This window comes from Protopterus annectens, chromosome 9.part0 (genome assembly GCF_019279795.1).
Source record: "Protopterus annectens isolate FY-2018-M chromosome 9.part0, PAN1.0, whole genome shotgun sequence".
In the NCBI taxonomy this organism is placed as follows: domain Eukaryota; kingdom Metazoa; phylum Chordata; order Ceratodontiformes; family Protopteridae; genus Protopterus; species Protopterus annectens.
The window spans coordinates 1,481,722,929-1,481,742,677 of NC_056743.1; the positions used below are offsets into that span (position 1 = coordinate 1,481,722,929).

The 19,749-nt window shown below is 48.0% G+C and overlaps 1 protein-coding gene across 1 annotated transcript in view; it reads left to right on the forward strand.

Annotated features, from left to right (window-relative positions):
* Positions 1-19,749, forward strand: part of AKAP8 (A-kinase anchoring protein 8) — a 1,438,733-nt gene that overhangs the window by 376,894 nt on the left and 1,042,090 nt on the right. The window contains exon 6 of the mRNA XM_044084424.1: positions 4,118-4,138. Within this exon, the coding sequence (XP_043940359.1) occupies positions 4,118-4,138 (21 nt within the window). The remainder of the gene's footprint in view (positions 1-4,117; positions 4,139-19,749) is intronic.

Genomic DNA, 19,749 nt, shown 5'->3' on the forward strand with positions numbered 1-19,749 from the left:
TCGTCAGGTAAATCACCTGGATCGGTCACCCCCCCCCGGCTAGAGCCTCTGACGCCCCCCTCTCCATGGACGGCAGAGCCCGAAAGTCCCCCTCAGTCTGTGCCTGAGGAGACTCCCAGTAAGTCGTGCAAGAGGAAGCGCACAGACTCCCAGGACGAGTCACTCGCTTCCGATACCGACCTTGAGGAATCAGAGGGTCCCCCAAGTCGTTCTCAGATGATGTCTCTTTCTCTGACATCCTGGAGATTTTGAGACAGAGAGGCAGCTGGCCCTCCTAGACCCGGCAGCTGGCCCTCCTAGACCCCCTCTGAGGAGGAGTCTGTATTCCTCAAGGCCTTCGGAGCTCAACCCTCCGCCTCTTTGGTGTCTCCACCCTTTGAACTCCTGGACTTGATATATCGAAGGGTGTGGGAGAACCCTGATTCCGTGGAACCAGTGCCCAGACGTCCAAACAAGTTCCTGTCTGCTCCCCCGGACATAGAGTTCCTTACCAAAAGGGTTTTGGTAGATGCCTTGGTGGTGGAGGCAGCCACTCAGCAGGAAGTTGCAGAGGCGGCTTCATTCCAGCTTCCTAACAAGGAGTCCAGGAGTATGGACCGGTATGGGAAGCGTACCCTGTCTTCGGCAACCTTTATTTTACGGTCGTTGAATTACCTCTGTCATTTCACTGTGCTCCAAAGAGATCTCCTGCAGGAGCTAGGAGATACTCTGACGGGTGACATGCCTAAGGCGGTAGCGCAGACTGTTAATGCCCAGTTGTCTACCCTAGGGTCCATTGTCAACTAGTCTATGAGGCTCGTATCTTTTGAAGCCGAAGGGGCGAGTAGGGCAGCTAGCTCAGGCATAGCTCTCAGAAGGCAAGCCTGGATGCGCCTGTCATTTCACGGAGGCCTTCAAGTCTTCCTTCACTGACGCCGCCTTTGGGTCCTCTCTCTTTGGACCCAAAGTGAAAGACACCCTCACCAGATGCGAACAGACCCTATCTGCCATAGGGGCCCGTTTTTCTCTCCCTTCTAGGCCTTATCCCAAGGCTCAGAGAGGAGGGAAAATGTGGTTCAAAAAGTCTGAGGTCCTTTCCCGCAGCTCAAGGTGTGTCCCCCTCCAGAGGCAAGGGGGGGGGATTATTCCGGAAGACACCGTCCTAGAGGCAGAGGCCGCCCCCGCAACTCAGGAGACGGAGATTCCTTTTGCTGTTCTTCCTTCCAGCATTCTTGAGGTGTTGCCCGACTGTGATATTCCAGAGCCAGTCGGGGGCCGAATTTCGTTGCATCCGGAAGCCTGGGAAAGCATCACCCAGGATCGTTGCGTGCTCCGAATAGTTACTGGATGGTACACTATTCCCTTTGCGTCGACACCCCCTCCAGTCAGAAGGATCCCGGATGTCCCACCCAATCAACGGGATCAAGCAGCATGAAGTTGCAAAGCTGCTAGGAAAAGGAGTCATCCAACCAGTCCCCTCAGACAATGTCGGATCGTGAACTTGCGACTCTTTTTGGTGCCGAAAAGGACAGGGGACCAGAAACCTATTCTGGATCTCAGTCGACTGAATCGCTACATTCTGAAGTTCAAGTTCTGAATGGTCGCACTTCAGTCCATTTTTCCATTGCTGGAGAAAGGAGTATGGATGTGCTCCATCGATCTCGAGGATGCCTACTACCACATCAAAATGGAGAAGGCATCCAGGCGTCATTTACGCTTCCGGCTAGGAGCCAGTCACTTCCAGTTTCGTGCCCTGCCCTTTGGTATCACCACAACCCCAGGGTGTTTACCAAGTGGACGTCTAGGATTCCAGGTGTTTCTGTATCTGGACGACTGGCTTCTTGCCGCCCCCACCAGGCATCTGCTTGTTCAAGCCAGGGAGACGACCATCTCACTTTGCCAACATCTAGGAATTACTTTGAACTGGGAAAAGTCTGCCTTGCAGCCCTCACAGCGTCTTGTTTTTATAGGCGCAGAGCTTAACTCTATTCAAAGGCGCGCCTTTCTGCCACAGGACAGGATAAGAGTGTTGCAGTCTCGGATCCATGCACTGTTGCCCCTCAAAGTTCAGGCCAGGTTAGTTCTTCAGCTCTTGGGATCCATGGCCTCCACCATCATGCTGGTACCTCTGGCCAGGTTACACATGCGGATCCTACAGTGGCTCCTGTAGGTTCAGTGGTCCTTTCAGAAGCTTCCTCTTTCCCACTTGATACTTCTCACGGAGCGATGCAAACAGGACCTCCTTTGGTGGCTACGCTCCTCCAATCTGGACAGAGGAAGGAGCTTGGTTCCTATGTCTCCAGTGGCCACGGTGACCACGGACGCCTCCCAGATCGGGTGGAGGGGGGGGCATTATCTAGGCAGGATGGCCCAAGGCACCTGGCAAGATCACGAGGTACACTTGCACATCAATGTTCTGGAGATGAGAGCGGTGTTTCTGGCTTTGCGAGCACTCCAGGACACTCTACCGCTGGGAACGATTGCAATTCACTCGGACAACATGTCCATAGTGTGGTACCTGAACAAGCAGGGGGGAACCAAATCTTATCCCCTCTGCAGAGAGGCCATGCGAGTGTGGCAGTGGGCAGTGTCTTCCCAACAGTTTCTAGTGGCAACGCACATTCCGGGGAAGTCCAGCATGATAGTGGACAGGCTAAGCACAGCTATTCTCATGCCTCACGAGTGGTCCCTGAACAGCCGAGTGGTGGTTCAGATCTTCAAAAGGTGGGGTCAGCCTTGCTGCGATCTCTTCGCCAGCCTCCTCAATGCCAAATGCAGCAAGTACTTCACTCTGATCCCCCCACAGAGGGAGTCACCCAGGGATGCCCTAGCTCATGATTGGCCCCCCGGTCTCGTCTACGCTTTCCCTCCGTTTCCTCTGTTACCAAGAGTGATGCAGAAAGCCATATCCTTGGGAAGCAGGATGATCCTTATTGCTCCACACTGGCCTCAACAAGTATGGTTACCTTTTCTTCAACGGTACGCACTGGATGGTCCGTGGGCTCTGGACCCAGTGCTGGACCTCCTGATTCACATGTCAGGACAACTTCATCCATCCCTGCGAACTCTCAGGTTGACAGCCTGGTTGCTCCACTTCCTTTACTAGTCAGGCGACATTCTTTTTCACCTGAAGTGGTGCACATCTTGTCGTCTTCTCATAAGTCTTCCACCAGGAAGATTTATTCCAGCAAATGAAGGAGATTCTCCATTTGGGCTCAGGCCCAAGGTTTGGACCCCTTCACAGCCCCTATTCCGTCGGTCTTAGATTTTTTAGCCATTTTCCGTCAGGGCTCCGCTCCCACTACCATTATAGTGTTGTTGGCTGCAATTTCCAATTTTCACACATCTTATGAGCCCTCACTTATGGGCCACAACCTCTGTAAAGCCTTTCTAAAAGGCGCTTGGTTACTTCGTCCCACAGTTTCAGAACCTGTACTGCCATGGGACCTGAACCTTGTGCTACAAGCTATTACGTCACCACCCTTTGAACAGGCTGCCACTTGCGACTTAAAATTCTTATCTTGGAAGACTGCTTTTCTGATGGCCATTACATCAGACAGGAAGGTATCCGAACTTCAAGCCTTGTCCATTAAACCTCCATATTTGATCTTTCATAAGGACATAGTTTCCCTGAGGCTTAACCCGTCCTTCCTTCCGAAGGTGTCATCCACTGTCAATCTCCATCAATTTATTGAGCTACCAGTGTTTTTTACGAACTTTTCCAATAAAGCAGAGTTCAGGTTTCATCAGTTGGATGTGCACAGACAACTGAGATTTTATTTACATAGGACTGAGCATGTTAGGAAAATCTGATCAATTGTTTGTGTCCCTTTCAGAGAACAGAGCAGGTTGTCCTATTTCCAAGTGCACAATTTCTAAATAGTTCAAAGATTGTATTTCAATCATCTACTTATCAGCAGACAGAACTTTACCCTTTCCCGTCAAGGCTCATTCTACCAGGGCTATGTCTACATCAATAGCTTTCCATGCTAGGCTTTCCTTGGATGATATTTGTGCTGCGGCCACTTGGGCTTCTCTCAACACTTTCATTACTCATTACAAGCTGGACGTGCCTGCTAGGGGCCGGGCTTCCTTTGGTTCCACGGTTCTCAGGAGTATCTTCTTGTGAGCCTCCCAGGATAGAGGTGCTGGGGACGCTGTCCCGTGAGTAAGGAATGTAGGCGAGATAGGACCACATAACATCAGTTAGTTATGTACTCGCCATAACGATCGATGTATGTGGTCCATCTCGCCTACATTCCTACGTACCCTCCCACCTGCCCCCTTTCTACAGGATTTGGAAGAGTATTGGCTCTGTGGACCCTTCAAGGTCAGTGATTTTGTTCCCTTATCTGGCTGGAATTTCTTCCAGTGTTGAGTATGGGTTATGAGTGTTATGATTGTTATGATTGCAAACAAGATCTGGGGCTAGGGCGAGGTGCATCCTGGGATACCGGGTTAGCCCAGCCAATTAGAGACTTCGTGCTAGAGAAATTTGGCAGAGTCTGAGCCGATTCTCTGCTCCGAACCTGTGAGTAAGGAATGCAGGCAAGAAGGACACATCTATCGTTATGGTGAGTACATAACTGATTCTGCTACCTCATGAGTGGTCCCTCAGCCAAGAAATAGTGGAAACAGTATTTTGCAAGTGGGGTCAGCCTTGCTTTGATCTGTTTGCATCTCCCCTAAACAAATGCTGCAAGTGTTCTTTGTGTTTCACTGTTGCAGTCATCACACTTGGGTTATCTGCCTGCAGGTAGCCCTCAGTCGGCCAGAATACCAGAGACTTAGTATTTCTGCATCGGTTGCTGTCGCTCCAGGTCTGATGTCAGGTCGTTGGGGTATAAGAACAGGCAGCTGACGCCATTACCCAGTCTTTCTTTTTCGAGGAGCCCAAAGCAGAAATAGTTCGCAAGAGTGCCAGTTGACCGCCACCTGAGTTTTTGTTATCTAATTGAATTATCCTGAAGTCTTCTAAAGTGAAGTACCCCATCGGGGATCTTTTTTTCTTGCTCTAACCGATGTCAGAAAAAATAACAGTTGTCTTGCCTGTGGAAAGGAAATACCACACCTAGATTTTCATTCTTACTGCGTCACCTGTTTAGGCCCAGACCACGATGTCCCTCGCTATTGGTTTTGTGCCTTGTTGAACAGCCAAACTATTTTTTGCCGGGACTTTATTGTTGCTCAATAGTTTCGTTCTCCATATTCAGAGATGACCTTGTAAGTTAGACTACCCATCTACCGAAATAATGCAAGGATAAAGACAGACCGCAGAGGTCCAAAATTATCTGGCACTTAAGCTAGTCGCCAGTTTGCCAGTACTCAGTGAGGCGCTTTCACAGCCCCTGATGCCCGCTTCAGTAGATTCGCAGGCCTCTACTGAGACCCGTTTGGAGTCCGATATGCCATGAGACTCTTCTTCGATGGAGCCTGCGGATGTCTCTATCTTGGATGGGTCCGGAGCTGCTGATCATGCAGCGGCTTCTGAAAAAGTTCTTCTCACTACCGATGCTAGACACAGACTTCTTTTGCGTTTTCAGTTCTGTCTAAAATTACTGAGTTTCTAAGGCCAAGAGTATGCCCTGAGCCGAAAAAAAAGACCCAAACTCCTGCACCTGCTTCCATGCCCCAACATCAAATGCTTAAAATGGCAGACGACCTTATGTTGTTTAGGGGAAGTCAGCCTTTCCCCCGGCTAAGAGAGAAACCTGTCCTCAGCAGCTTTAACAGAGTCCGACTCTTGAGTTATCGGATTATGAAGACATGCCTTTATCTGCTTATGAGGATTCAGATGCAGAGGAATCTATTCCTTCTGCTTCTCTAGAGGATTTTTCTTTTGGGGAAACCTTACATACTTTGAGAGCATTTCCACTGGGAATTGAAAGACTATCCTCAGTCCGAAAAGAGACTTGGTGAATTTCTAGACTTGCCACAACATAGGCCTTTAGCAATACCCCCAGTCCTGGATGTTGTGGATGATGTCTTTATGGAATCCAGTTTAACTCCTGATACTTTACTCCCTGCTCTTAGCAAACCAAACAGGTACTACAGAGTACTTGACTCTTGCAAATTCCTTTTCACAACTCCTACTGCTGACCCAGAAGTCATCTCCCAGGGGCCTAAAAGTATCAAAGCAACTACAGCTAAGAATCCCAACCCTTCGGACAGGGACTCCAGAGCTTTAGACAGATGGGGTAAGAAAATATACACTGCAACTCTCACCATTTGAATTGCTGGTTTCTCATGCTGAAGTACCAACAACATATGGAACTTAAGCAAAAAATAGCTACCTTTACAGACTGTGCAGAAAATAATTAGAAGAGCTTATGAATTCTGCAAGCCAAGTCAGCAAGCATACATTGCAGTGTGGCTTTGACGCCCTAGAAGCATCTTGCAGGGAAGCAGTCATTGATAATGTACTGAGAAGGCATGCTTTGCTTAAGGAGCAAACCTTGCTAGACCATGTCAAATCAAAATTACTAGATGCTCCTTTGAATAAGGACAATGTTTGGCACCAAAGCAGAACAGGTTCTGAAAAAGATGGAAGAAAGCTAAATCTATGTAGACAAAGATTTCTTGGAAGTACAGCCTCCTAGATTCACTAGGCATTGCCCCTCGAAACATTGGTCCTTTCCAGTCCTGTCAAGGCCATCTCAAACTAGACCCAAGGGAAATGACACCCCAGACTACAGTCTCAGTGTATGCAGAGATCTAAGCAATGGAGTGCCTCCACTTCAAAAACAGCGAATGGTAAGCCACCCCTTATGGGAAGAATTCCCATTGACTTCTCAACTCTATTCCCTACCTCCTACGCAACTGTTTGTGCCCCTAGGAGGAAAACTTGCCCATCATGCAAAAAACTTGACTTTCACCAAAGACCGATGGGTCCTCAACATTATATCCTAGGGGTACAAATTTTACTTCCACTCACTGCCAACCCCAAAAGGGTTCCCAGACTATCCTCCAAACCAGTGAGCAGAGCCTTAAAACCAAGTTCAGTCCCTGCTCTCTATAAGACCAATTCAACCTGTTCCTGCAGAACAGGTAGGTCAAGGGTTCTATTCCAGACTTTTCCTGGTACCCAGAAAAGAGGGCACTTGGCACCCAATCCTAGATCTTTCCATCCTAAACACCTTCCTGGTGGTACCAAAATGCAAAATGCTCACCTTGCAGCAGCTTCTACCTATGCTGGCCAAAGATGCCTGGATGTTCATCGTGTTACCCTGCTGCAGTCATCACACTTGGGTTATCCTGTTGTCAGGCGGTCCCGCAGTCGGCCGGAATTCCAAAGCCTTGGTCCGGTGTCTGTTGCTGTCGCCTCCTCCCTGACGTCAGTGCTCCAGGGGTATATATAGTGCAACCGACGCCATTTTCTTCAGTCTTTCTTGCCGCACGGTGCCCGAAGCCGAAGCAGTTCGCAAGTGCCGGTCGGCCGACTCCTGAGATTTTCGAATTTGAATTTCAGACCAAAGTCTTCTGTAAAGCTAAGTACCCCGTTGGGGAAACTTTTCTTGCCTCAGACCGATGTCAGAAAAAGTTAACAATTGTATTTCTTGTGGGAAGCAAATACCTCATAAGGACTTTCATTCTTTTTGCATACCTTGCTTAGGCCCAGACCACGACGTCACTTGTCTGTTTTGTGCTAGGTCTAATAAGCGTACTGTTAAAAGATGCTTTGATTTCGCACGACACTACGGTAGGAAATTTAACTACTCCATGCCGTCGGAGCAACAGACTACCGGCGTGCACAAAAAACACAGGGACAGGACAGACAGCCCAGGCCTAAGCCAGTCTCAGAGGCCTCTGCTGATCCAGTCTCCGGTCCTCAGTGAGGCTCCGACGCAGCCCCTGACTACTGCAGATCTGGAACCCGAGACCGCTACAGAAATTTTGGCGGAAGGCACCAGGCCGACGCAGCTGTTTAGTTCAGGCCCTTCCAGCGACATTGCTTCAAAAGACGGTGCTACAGAAATGCCATCGGTTTCTGAAGGCGTTTTCAGACTGACTACTCTCACCATTAAAATGTTTTCTAAGTCGAAGACTCCTAAATCTAAAAGGACTGCACTTTCAGTCTCCTGTTCAGGGCCCTATGCCTAAGAAACAGATGCTCAAAATGGCTGAAGATTTGATTTCTCTAATCAGGGGTTCCCAGCCCCCTCCTGACAAAAGGCCTAGACAAGAGGAAGATAATGCATCCTCTGAACAACTGTCCATTTCTTCAGACTCCTCTGAGAACCAAGATAGTTCCTTCTCTCCTTATGAAGATTCTGATGCTTAGGACTCTATTCCCTCAGCTTCTCCTCCTGAAGACTACTCCTTTGGGGAGACTTTACACACTGAGGGAACATTTTCACTGGGAAGGTCAGGACTACTCTGACTCTAAGAAAAGGCTCAGAGTTTCTTTTACTCCCCCAACACAGACCACTTGCCATCCCACCAGTTTTGGACATTGTGGATGATGTTTGTTTAGAATCCAGTTTGAACCCAGACTCTCTACCTCTTGCTCCGGCTAAGCCTGACAGATAGTGCCTGATTCCCACAAATTTCTTTACAAAATCCCTGCAGCTGACCCAGAGACTATCTCCCAGGGTCCGAAAGGGGGCTAAGGCTTCTATGGCTAAAAACCCAGTACCTTCTGAGAGGGATTCCAGAGCACTAGACAGGTGGGGGAAAAAGGTTTACACCTCAGCCACACTAGCTATGAGGGCACTGAATTGCCAATTTTACATGCTTAAATATCAGCAATTCATAATCTCTCAGTCAAAGCAAAGAATAACCATTCTCCCTCAACAATCTGAATTGAAAGATGTACAGGATCTGTTGCACGCCACTGAGCAGGTGGGCAAGCATATCTTACAATGTGGGTTTGATTCTTTGGAGGCCTCCTGCAGAGCAGCTATACGTAGGCATACATGGCTAAAGGAACAAACTCTGCCTGATCATGTTAAAGCAAAATTACTAGATGCTCCCTTACAGCAGGATGTGCTTTTTGGAGTTAAAGCAGAAAAAGTTTTAAAGAAAATGGAGGATAAGGCAAAATCTATGCAGACAGTGAAGGATTTCCTACAGGTACAGCCCCCTCGCTTCAGCAGAAACTGGTCAACAAAAAATTGGTCCTTTCCAGCTACGGACAGACCACAGAGGGGTAAATACAGATGCCCAAGGGGCAGAGGACAACCACAACCCCAGTATAAGCCTAGTCAATGGGGCACTACAACACAGAAGGGTGGAGAAGACCGGTCTCAATCCACCAGAAGGCAAACTCAATGACTTTCACCTCATCTGGCCAAGCAATACTCTTTTGGCAGCCCCCTTGGGGGGAAAAGTCACACTCTTTGTAGACAGCTGGCACAGTGTCACACAGGACAAATGGGTCCTAGACATAATTTCACAAGGATACAGATTCCACTTTCACACCTTGCCAATGAAAAGAGGAATGCCAAACCTGCCACGCAATCAATGGGCAGAGGCACAAAAACAAATTACAGCTCTCATGGACATGAGAGCCATTTAACTGGCACCTACTCAAGAGCAAGGCCAAGGATTTTATTCAAGACTCTTTCTAGTGCCCAGAAAGGACAATGCCTGTAGACCCGTTCTGGGCCTTTCAATTCTAAACGCAAGTACCCAAATTCAAGATGCTAACTCTACAGCAGCTACTTCCCATGTTGGGCAAGGAAGCATGGCTAGTAACGTTGGACCTCAAGGAGGCATACCTGCATGTCCCAATCAGACAAAGTTGCAGAAGATACCTCCGTTTCATTGCAGGTTCAACCCATTACCAATTCTCTGCACTGTCCTTTGGCTTATCTACTATGCCCACAGTCTTCACAAAATGCCTGGCACCAGTAATTGCATACTGCAGACAAAGAGGAATTCAAATATATCCATACCTGGACGACTGCCTCATCCAAGCAGAAAGCAAAGACATCCTCCTACTTCATCTGACCTTTGTAAAGGATCTACTAAACTGCCTGGGTACACAGTAAACGAAAAGAAGTCCAGACTAGTACCCTCACAAAAAATGACATTCCTGGGTGCCAGCTTTGGTACAACGGCCCAGAAGGCTTATCTTATGCCAGACAAGTAACTATAACTGACTCAATATTTCAGGACAATGGCAACAAAGACCCAATTAACTGCAAGAAAATTTCTGCAGGCTTTGGGCTTCATGGCATCTTGCATACTAATACCATTTGCAAAACTGCATATGAGAAAATTAGTGGTACCTAAAAAGCGTATGGTCTCAACACAGCCACAGCTTGGACACAATGATATTTCTCATCCCCTGCCTACAACAGGAATTTCTGTGGTGGTCACAGGCATGTCACCTCAACAAGGGTCAACCTTTCACCTTGCCCCCAGCCAGGCAAACTATCACAACAGATGCTTCAGATTATGCCTGGGGGGCACACATGGCAGGACAATGCATTCAAGGCCTATGGACTGCAGATCAAAGAAATCTGCACATAAATCAAAAAGAGATGCTAGCTGTACAGAAAGCTCTGACAGCCTTAAAGGGTCTGTTACATCCAGGACAACTTGCAATAAAGATGGACAACACCACAGTAATGTGGTACATAAACAAGGGGGTACGCATTCCTACCCTCTATGCAGGCAAGCAATGATCTTATGGAGCACAGCTCTGGCTTACCAAGTTCAGTTGCAAGCTCAATTCCTGCCAGGACAGAACACATTGGCAGATGATCTCAGCAGAAACGTCAAGGATCCCCATGAGTGGAAACTAGATCCACAAATATTTGCATTGATAACTCAAAAATGGGGCCTTCCAGACGTGGACCTGTTTGCCAGTCCTCAAAACTATCAACTAACAAAACTTTGTACAAGGACATTTCACCATCAAGCTTGGAAAAACCTAACCGTATATGCCTTCCCCTCCATTGCCTCTCCTCACAAAGGTTCTTCTGAAAGTAAAAAAGGAGAGACCACGACTGATTCTCATAGCCCCAGACTGGCCACGCCAACACTGGTACCCACTATTGAGAAATATGGCTCACAGCCCACCATGGATATTGTTTCAAATCCCCCATTTGCTCACACAACAAAACAATCAGATTCTTCACAACAAGCTCAAAACTTTAAATCTGGCTGCATGGCAAATCAACTAAACATACAACCAGCTCCTCTTTCCTAAGCAGTTCTGGATGTTATCCTGGAAGCCAGGAGGCCTAGCACCAGGAAGGCTTACTCGGACAAATGGAAAAGGTTTTGTGCCTGGAACCAAGCTAAAGACCAAAACACAATTCAACCTCACATTCTACAGTATTTAACTGAGATGCTGCACAAAGGACTTTCTTTCTCCTCCATTAAAATCCATGCTTCAGCTATTTCAGCTCACTACAACACGGATCCACCTTTATTTTCACATCCTCTTCTATGGCAGTTCCTCAGAGGGGCAAAAAACATTAGGCCACCCAGGAGAGCTCCTACACCTACATGGGACCTCAACTTTGTCCTGGAAAACTAACACTGCCTCCTTTTGAACCATCTTTCTCTGCAGATCTTCAGTTCCTATCATGGAAAACTGCCCTGCTCCTAGCAGTAACTTCAGCTAGAAGAGTCTCAGCTACAGGCACTAATGGCAGTGGAACCTTTCCTCATTTTTCATCAAGATAGTTTCTCTACGAAGTAATCCTACCTTTATGCCTAAGGTGGTTTCCAGTGTGGCTTTAAATCAAACCATCCACTTACCCACCTTCTTCCCAAATCCACAGAACAAAGGTGAGAGACTCCTATATTCCTTGGACATTCACAGGCAACTTCGTTACTACTTAGACAAAACTAAGGCTTTCAGAAAATCGGACCAGCTCTTTGTATCCTATGCTACAGCTACTCAAGGGAAGGCTATATCAAAGCAAACTATTTCTAAATAGATAGGTCATTGCATACATTTCTGCTTTACTCCTCATGGGAAACCAGTTCCTGCTACCATTAGGTCCCACTCTACCAGGGCAACAGCTACCTCTACAGCTTTACTAAGGGGGGTTCCAACCAGGGAGATTTTAGAAGCTGCAACTTGGAGTTCAGTACACACCTTTACCAAACACGATCACTTGCCTCTTAACTGTAAGACCAGGGCGGGCTTCGCCACTGCAGTTCTGCAGGGCCTTATAGCCTCCACTAACCCTCTATGATACCTCCCCCCTTGCTTAGCTTTGGGATTCAACCCAAGTGTGATGACTGCAGCAGGGTAACACGATGAACATAGTACAGTTTTGTACCTACCATAAATGTAGATGTTCGAGTGTTCACCCTGCTGCAGTCCTGGTTATCCTCCCTCCATCCCCTCTGATCTACTGACTAAATCTCTTCAATACCTTACTGATGTATTTGCTGATAACTGAAGGGTTTTTGTGTTTGGACAGAGGTTTCTCCATTTGGTACTAATTTCTGATCACCTTTTTGGGGGCACCTGACATCTGGGGCATGAAAAACTGAAGAAAATGGCGTTGGTTGCACTATATATACCCCTGGCGCACTGACGTCAGGGAGGAGGTGACAGCAACTGACGCCGGACCAAGGCTTTGGAATTCCGGCCGACTGCGGGACCGCCTGATGACAGGATAACCCAAGTGTGATGACTGCAGCAGGGTTAAAACTCGAATATCTACATTTATGGTAGGTACAAAACTGTACTTTAGCTACCCTAGACTTAAAAGAAGCCTATCTGCACATCCCTATAAGGGACTTGTGCAGGAAATATCTATGCTTCAGGGCAGGATCTATGCATTATCACTTATCTGCACTTCCCTTTGGCTTATCCACTGCTCTGAGGATTTACAAAATGCCTGGCTCCAGCAATTGCCTACTGCAGACAGAGAAAAATTCAAACGTACCCATACTTGGATGACTGCCTGATTCAGGCAGACGGTCAGGAAATGCTGTTGCAGCACCTGACATTTGTAAAAAAAAATCTAACCTCCCTGGGGTACATCATCAGCGAAAAGAAATCAAAACTAGTCCCCCAGTCAAAAGATTGTATTCCTGGGAGCAAGCTTGAACACAGCATCCCAGATGGACTTGTTTTTCTGGTGTAAGGAATGCTATTTGGCAGACTTCAGTCAAATGGCCACCAGAACCCAGCTATCCGCAAAGAAAATCCTGCAGGCCCTAGGGTTCATGGCCTCCTGCATCCTACTAATTCCATATGCCAGACTGCATATGAGGAAACTTCAATGGTACTTAGTCTGATGCCAACATTCTTAGGACCTGGAAACAGACATTCCCATCATACCTTGTCTAAGGACCGAGTTTCTGTGGTGGGCAGCAGCATGCAACCACAAAAGGAGCTACCCTTTACTCAACCCCACGCCGCCCAGACCCTAACCACAGATGTATCAGATTATGCCTGGGGAGCACACCTGGACGACAAGTGCATTCAGGGCCACTGGAGCCCAAGTCAAATTCATCTGCACATAAACCAAAAAGAGATGCACTCTAACAGCTTTCAGATCCCTACTCTCACCAGGAACCCTGCTAATAAAAACAGACAACACCACAGTTATGTGGTAAATCAGCAAGCAGGGGAAACCCACTCTGCAGGCTAGCCATGGCCCTGTGGAACACAGCCTTGGACATGTAGGTCCATCTGTAAGCTCAGTTCCTGCCAGGAAAACAACACACTGGCAGCCTTGAGCAGAAATCTAGACCCACACGAGTGGCAACTGGAGCCCAGAACCTTCAACCTTCTGATTCAGAAATGGGTGTTTCCTCCCCCTGCAATCACCAGCTCAGCAAATTCTGCACCAGGACACCTCACAGCAGGGCTTGGAATGTGGATGCCCTTTCCTTCCAGTGGGTAAACTTCTCAATCTATGCATTTCCCCCTCTGCCTCTTCTCAAGAATATTGTTCAAGATAAGAAATGACAGAACAAAGACTATTCTGATTGCCCCGGACTGGCCATGCCAGCACTGGTACCCACTCCTTGGGTTCATACTAGGCTGTCTGCCCTAGGGCATCTACAAGCCTAGCCAGAGTGTGTTTGGCTTTCGCCACCCATTTTAAATGAATTTTTGCTATGCCCTTTTTCGAGGTTAGTATACTGTGCCTCTGTCTAACAGTGACACAGAAGTGGTACCCGGGGTAAACCTACGATCTCCCATCCACTCATCAAGATTCCTCTTGAAGAGTCAATGAGGGACTCTGCCTAACCTGGACTGGGATTTTATTCCAGAGTGAAGGGAGCCTCTGGGTTATGAATCTGTCCCTCCAGCATGTCCTATTTATTTCAGTGCTGAGGTGCAAGTCTCTCGAACACGTAGCTCAATGGGATTTGGATTTTCTGAGGTGCAGCATGGTCCATTAATTCCGGGTTGGACATGGCTTTATACGTCAGGCACAGATCGCCTCTGAGCAGGCGGTATGCCACTGAGTAGAGCTGGAGTTTCTTTAACCGGGCAGCATATGGCATCTGTTTGAGCCCTTTGATCCTCTTGGTGAGGTACTTTTGGGGTCTTTCCAGTTGCTGCAGGTGTCTGGTAAGGTACATCCCAAAAGGGGCATTGTACTCAATTATGGGCCTGATGAGGGATGAGTAAAGAGGCACGATGACCTCCCCTGATCTAGATGTGAATCCCTTCAGGATTAGGTGGGCTATATAAAATGTTTTTCTAACCACTTTGGCTACGTGGTTTTCAAATGAGAGATTACTATCAACTTGGGTCCCCAGGTCCCTAATTACTACTTCCGTACTTAATGGATTACCACCCATGTGGTAATTTGTGGGCACTGCCAAAGGGGATGACTATACACTTTTTGGCGTTTAGCTTGAGGCCATGGCTGTGGCACCAGTTGTCTGTTTCTGTGAGGCCCTTTTGTAGGATGCTTGTGTCGGCTGGAGTGTCTATTATGGCGCCTAGTTTGCAGTCATCTGTGAACTTGGTCAGCCACAGTCCTTCCGTGTTGGCCTGTACCTCCGAGAAATGTATACCGAACAAGAGAGGTCCAAGGACTGAGCCTTGTGGGACGCCACTTGTAACTAGTTTGGAGTCCGACATGGCTCCAACAATTCTAACCATGTGGGTTCTGTCCTTGAGCCAGTTTGCAACCCATCTAGTGACATAGGGGTTTATATTTAAGCTGGTGAGCTTATCTATAATGCCCGAGTGGGGTATTGTATCGAAGGCTTTTGGCGAGGTCCAGGTAGGCTGTGTGGACCACCTTCCCCTCGTCAATGGCCTTGATGACTGTTTCAAAGAAATCGACCAGGTTTAAGAGGCAGGATCTGCCCTTAAAGCCAAACTGGGTAGGAGCCAGTGTTTGTAGGTCCCCAGTATCTTTATTTAGGAGGTCTATGATGATCCTTTCCATAGCTTTGCAGACCAAGCTAGTCAGGCTTATGGGGCGATAGTTTCCAGGATCCGTTGAGGCACCACCTTTGTGGAGAGGGACCACTGTTGCTGTACACCACTCTTTGGGTACATGTCCTGTAGTAAGGCTGAGATTGAACAGTAGTTTTATGTTTGGGTTTAGCTCTTCTTGGAGTTCATGTAGGACGCAGCCCGGGACACCGTCTGGTCCCATTGATGCTGTTTTTTTTTGCTTTGGAGAGGGCGGCTCTTACCTGAGCATCTAAGATGTCAGGGGGACAGCACTCTGCTGGGATAGATATTTGCCCTTTTGGTGGGGGGGGGGGGGTTGCGCTGTACCTGTCAGCTAGGATGTTGGCAATGTCTCTGGGTTCAGTTTATTTTTTTGTCATTTTGGACTAATTCTGAGCATATCTGGGAATTCCCACCCAGGTTCCTAACATAACTAAAGAAAGCCTTGTGATTATCCTTGGTGGTCCTGTGCAATTTTTCTCTCAAAGCTGGCCTTGGACGATTTTATGAGTTCCTGTGGTTTTTTGCTAATACTGATCAGAGATGCCTTCCCTTTTTGGGATTTTGCTCTCTCATGTATGTAGTAGCTTCTTCCTTCTATTGTATAGTTTGTTTATGGCTGGGATTCACCAGACAGGACGCCTGCCTTTGGAGGATTGGGTCTTGGTTTTATTTGGGATTGCATGATCCATGCATTCCTGAAGGTGTTCATAGAATGCGTTTATAATGGATTCTGCGGTCTGGGCCATATTTTCCATAGTTCCGGGGGCTTTGAAGGATTCCACCTCGGTTTTGAGGAGTGTGAAATTTGCTTTAGAGAAGTTTTTCCCTGTGGTTTTCAGGGCAGGGTGTGGGGTCGGGATGTGAATATCCAGTGCAGCCTGTCACCGGTGCCACCCTGGCACCTATCCCAGAGCCCGACCCCGCTCACTCAGCAGGGGGACAGATCTTGCATCCGCAACTGCAAACCCTAAATCTTGCAGTCTGGCTTTTTCCTTGAATTCTCCCCCAGTGAGCACCCTAAGCAAGCAGGTACTGGACGTCATGCTTTAAGCCAGAATACCCAGTACAAGGAAATCCTATGTTGATAAGTGGAAAAGTTATTGCTCCTGGATTCAATTTAAAAGAGAGGAGACAACTCTGCCCTCCCTACCTCTAATCGTAGATTCCTTAGCCCTACTCCACAGAGGCCTATCCTTCTCCGTAAAGATCCATGTCTCTGCCATCTCAGCTCATTACAACTCTAAGCCGTCCCTATTCTCTCACTCTTTCATCAAACAGTTCCTGAGGGGCAACTTAAGACCACCAAAAAGAGCACCCACCCTTGCTTGGGACCTTAGCTTTGTACTAGAAAAGCTCACACTGACCCACTTTTGAGCCTGCAGCGTCAGCAGACTTAAAATTCCTCTCTTGGAAAACAGAATTGCTCCTGGCCATCACTTCAGCAGGAAGAGTGTCTGAGCTACAAGCACTTATGTGCATGGAACCCTTCATCATTTTTCATTTGGACAGGGTCCCCCTCAGGACTAATCCTTCCCTTATGCCCAAAGTGGTGTCCAATGTGGCTCTCAACCAATCTATCCCTTTGCCAACCTTCTTCCCTAATCCTCAAGGGGAAAGGATTCTGCACTCCTTGGACATGCACAGACAGCTCAGATTCTACCTGGATTAGGACTAAGCCCTTCAGGAAATCTGACCGGTTACTACTCAGTTATGCACCAGGGTACAGAGAGGGCAAGGCTATTTCAAAATAGTTTCCAAATGGATAGCATACTTTATCCATTTCTGCTACAAACATCATGAGAAACCAATCCCACAGAGGGTCAGAACACATTCCACTAGCTCAACTTTCTCCCTCTACAGCATTCCTCAGGGAGTTCCTACCAGGGACATTTTGGAGGCTACCTGGAGTTCTGTACACACATTCACCAAGCATTCCTCGGATGAATCTGTTTCTCAGGAGACATTCGACATGGGCCCATCTACTTCTTGGGTGTCCCCTCCCATGGACCACCTGGTGGACCTCATTGCCACCAGGTCATGGAAAGAGCCTGACACCGTGGAGCCAATTCCAAAACGTCCATATAAAATCTAGAGTCCCCCCTCTGGTAGATAGTTGGAACAAAGGGGTTCCCAGTGGATGCCATGGTCGTAGCGGCCGCCATGAAGGAGGAACTCGCTCAGGAGTGTTCCACGCCCCCCATACCGAGAGTCCAGGATGATGGGACCGTCTGGGAAAGCGGACTTGTGCTTTAGCCACCTTTTATATTAGGGCACTGAATTATATGGCCAGTGTTGCTAGATTGCAGCCTGACCTGATCAGAGTACACTGCATGTTCCCCGGAGTCCATGTCACCAGAGGATAAATGCACATTCTCTACACGAGTGGGCACTCTGAAAGCAGTTACTAACATGTCCATGCGGCTCTTTTCTCGTGCCACCGGAGTGGCATGGCTGGCTGGGTCTGGCGTTGCCATGACGCGACACACCTGGCTCAGGTTATGTAATTTCGCAGAACCCTTCAAGGCATCAATTGCGAATGCTCCCTATGACTGCTTTTCCTTGTTTGGGAAGACTGTCCGCGACGCACTAGTCCATAATGAAAAGGACAGGAAGACACTCTGCTGTCGGGATCCACTTCTCTAACCCCCAGAGATCCCTCTCCAGGAATCAGTGGGGGCAAAAGATGTGGTTCCGGAAGTCTGTGTTCCCGGGACACTCAGGACTTGTTTCCCCTAGAGGCAGAGGGGGACAAGACAGATGCCGGCCCAGAGGCGGGGAGTCCGAAGAACTTAGGGTGTCGAACTATTCTCAGACAGACCCATGCAGCAGCCCTTAGGGGTTGTCTGACTGCTCTGCTCTGGAGGCAGTCGGGGGCCATTTTTCTGTGCACCTGACAGCGTGGGAGTCCAAATCAATAGACTGTTGGGTGCTCCGAATTATATCCGAAGGTTACACAATTCCCTTTGTGACATGTCCCTCTCCCCCAAAGCTCCTCCCGGACAGTCCACCCGCGCAAAGGGAGGCAGCAGCGATCTAAGTAGAAAAGCTGCTAAGCAAACAGGCCATCCAGCGTGTCTCTCCAGATCAGGCATCTATTCCTGGTTCTTTTTGGGGTTTACTATCAAAATTGCAAACTGCTCTACGTCGACTGTCATATAGTCGAACATGGAAGGTCGTAATCGGTAATGTCTAAGACAAAATAATCAATCTAGGAATGGTTTAACATGGGTCGAGGTAGGTGTTCAGTATTATTCCGAACTACAAACATCTCCCCTACCTCGACCCATGTTAAAACCATTCCTAGATTGATTATTTTGTCTTCGACATTACCGATTACGACCTTCCATGTTCGAGTATGACAGTCGACGTAGTGCCATTCGCAATTTTGATAGTAAACCTCTTTTTGGTGCCAAAAAAGACGGGACTCTAGGCCGATTCTCTACCTTTCCACTGTGAACCTGTCAGTTTCCAAGGGAAAGTTCTTGATGGTCACTTTACAATCCATCCTGCTTTATATGCAGAACCGACTGGATGTGTTCAGTAGACCTCCAGGATGCATACTACCATATAAAGATGCACAGATGCTCCAGGAGGTTTCCCTGCTTTTGGCTAGGGGCCAATCACAGCCAGTTCTGGGCCCCTACCTTCATTCTCACCACAGCCCCCAGGGTGTTCACCAAGGTCATGGCAGCAGTAGCAGCTCACCTGAGGCTTCAGGGCATAGATGTCTATCCGTACCTGGACGATTGACATCACTAAATATAGCCAAGTTTTCTCTAGAACTGGTTCAGGTCCTGGACTACATAGGGGCGAGAATAGATGCATTGTAATCCAAAGTCTTTCTGACTCCATAGATGGTTCAGAGCCAAAATCTTCATGTTCTTGTGATTCTTCAATATCCCTTTCCCCCAGCCGCGGTGGTAAGAGCCCTAGGATCCATGGCAGCCACTATCAGTCTCTTGTGCTAGTCTTAACATGCGGGTTCTGCAGTGGACGTTGGCAGTCCAGTGGTCTTTATTGGATCTGCTATTCACACATTGGATCAGCTATTGATTCATCCAGTTTGCATAACGAGACGTGCAGGAAGTCCCTCCTCTGGTGGCTTCACTCTTTGGAGATAGACGGACAGTCCTTTGTTGTAGCCCCTCCCCAAGCCATGGTGACCACAGATGCCTCTTGTCTAGGGTTGGGGGGCAGTGCTCGGGCAGGACAGACCAAGGCACGTGGTCCCTAAATGAGACCAGTCTGCATGTCAGTGGAGATGAGGGCAGTCTTATTAGCATTGCAGGTCTTTCATGCCTTTTTTCCTTGGGAACTATTGCGATTCAGACTGACATGTCAGTGGTCTGGTACATCAACAAACTGGGAGGGACCAGATCCTACCCCCTTTGTCAAGAGGCCATGAGAGTGAAGGAGTGGGC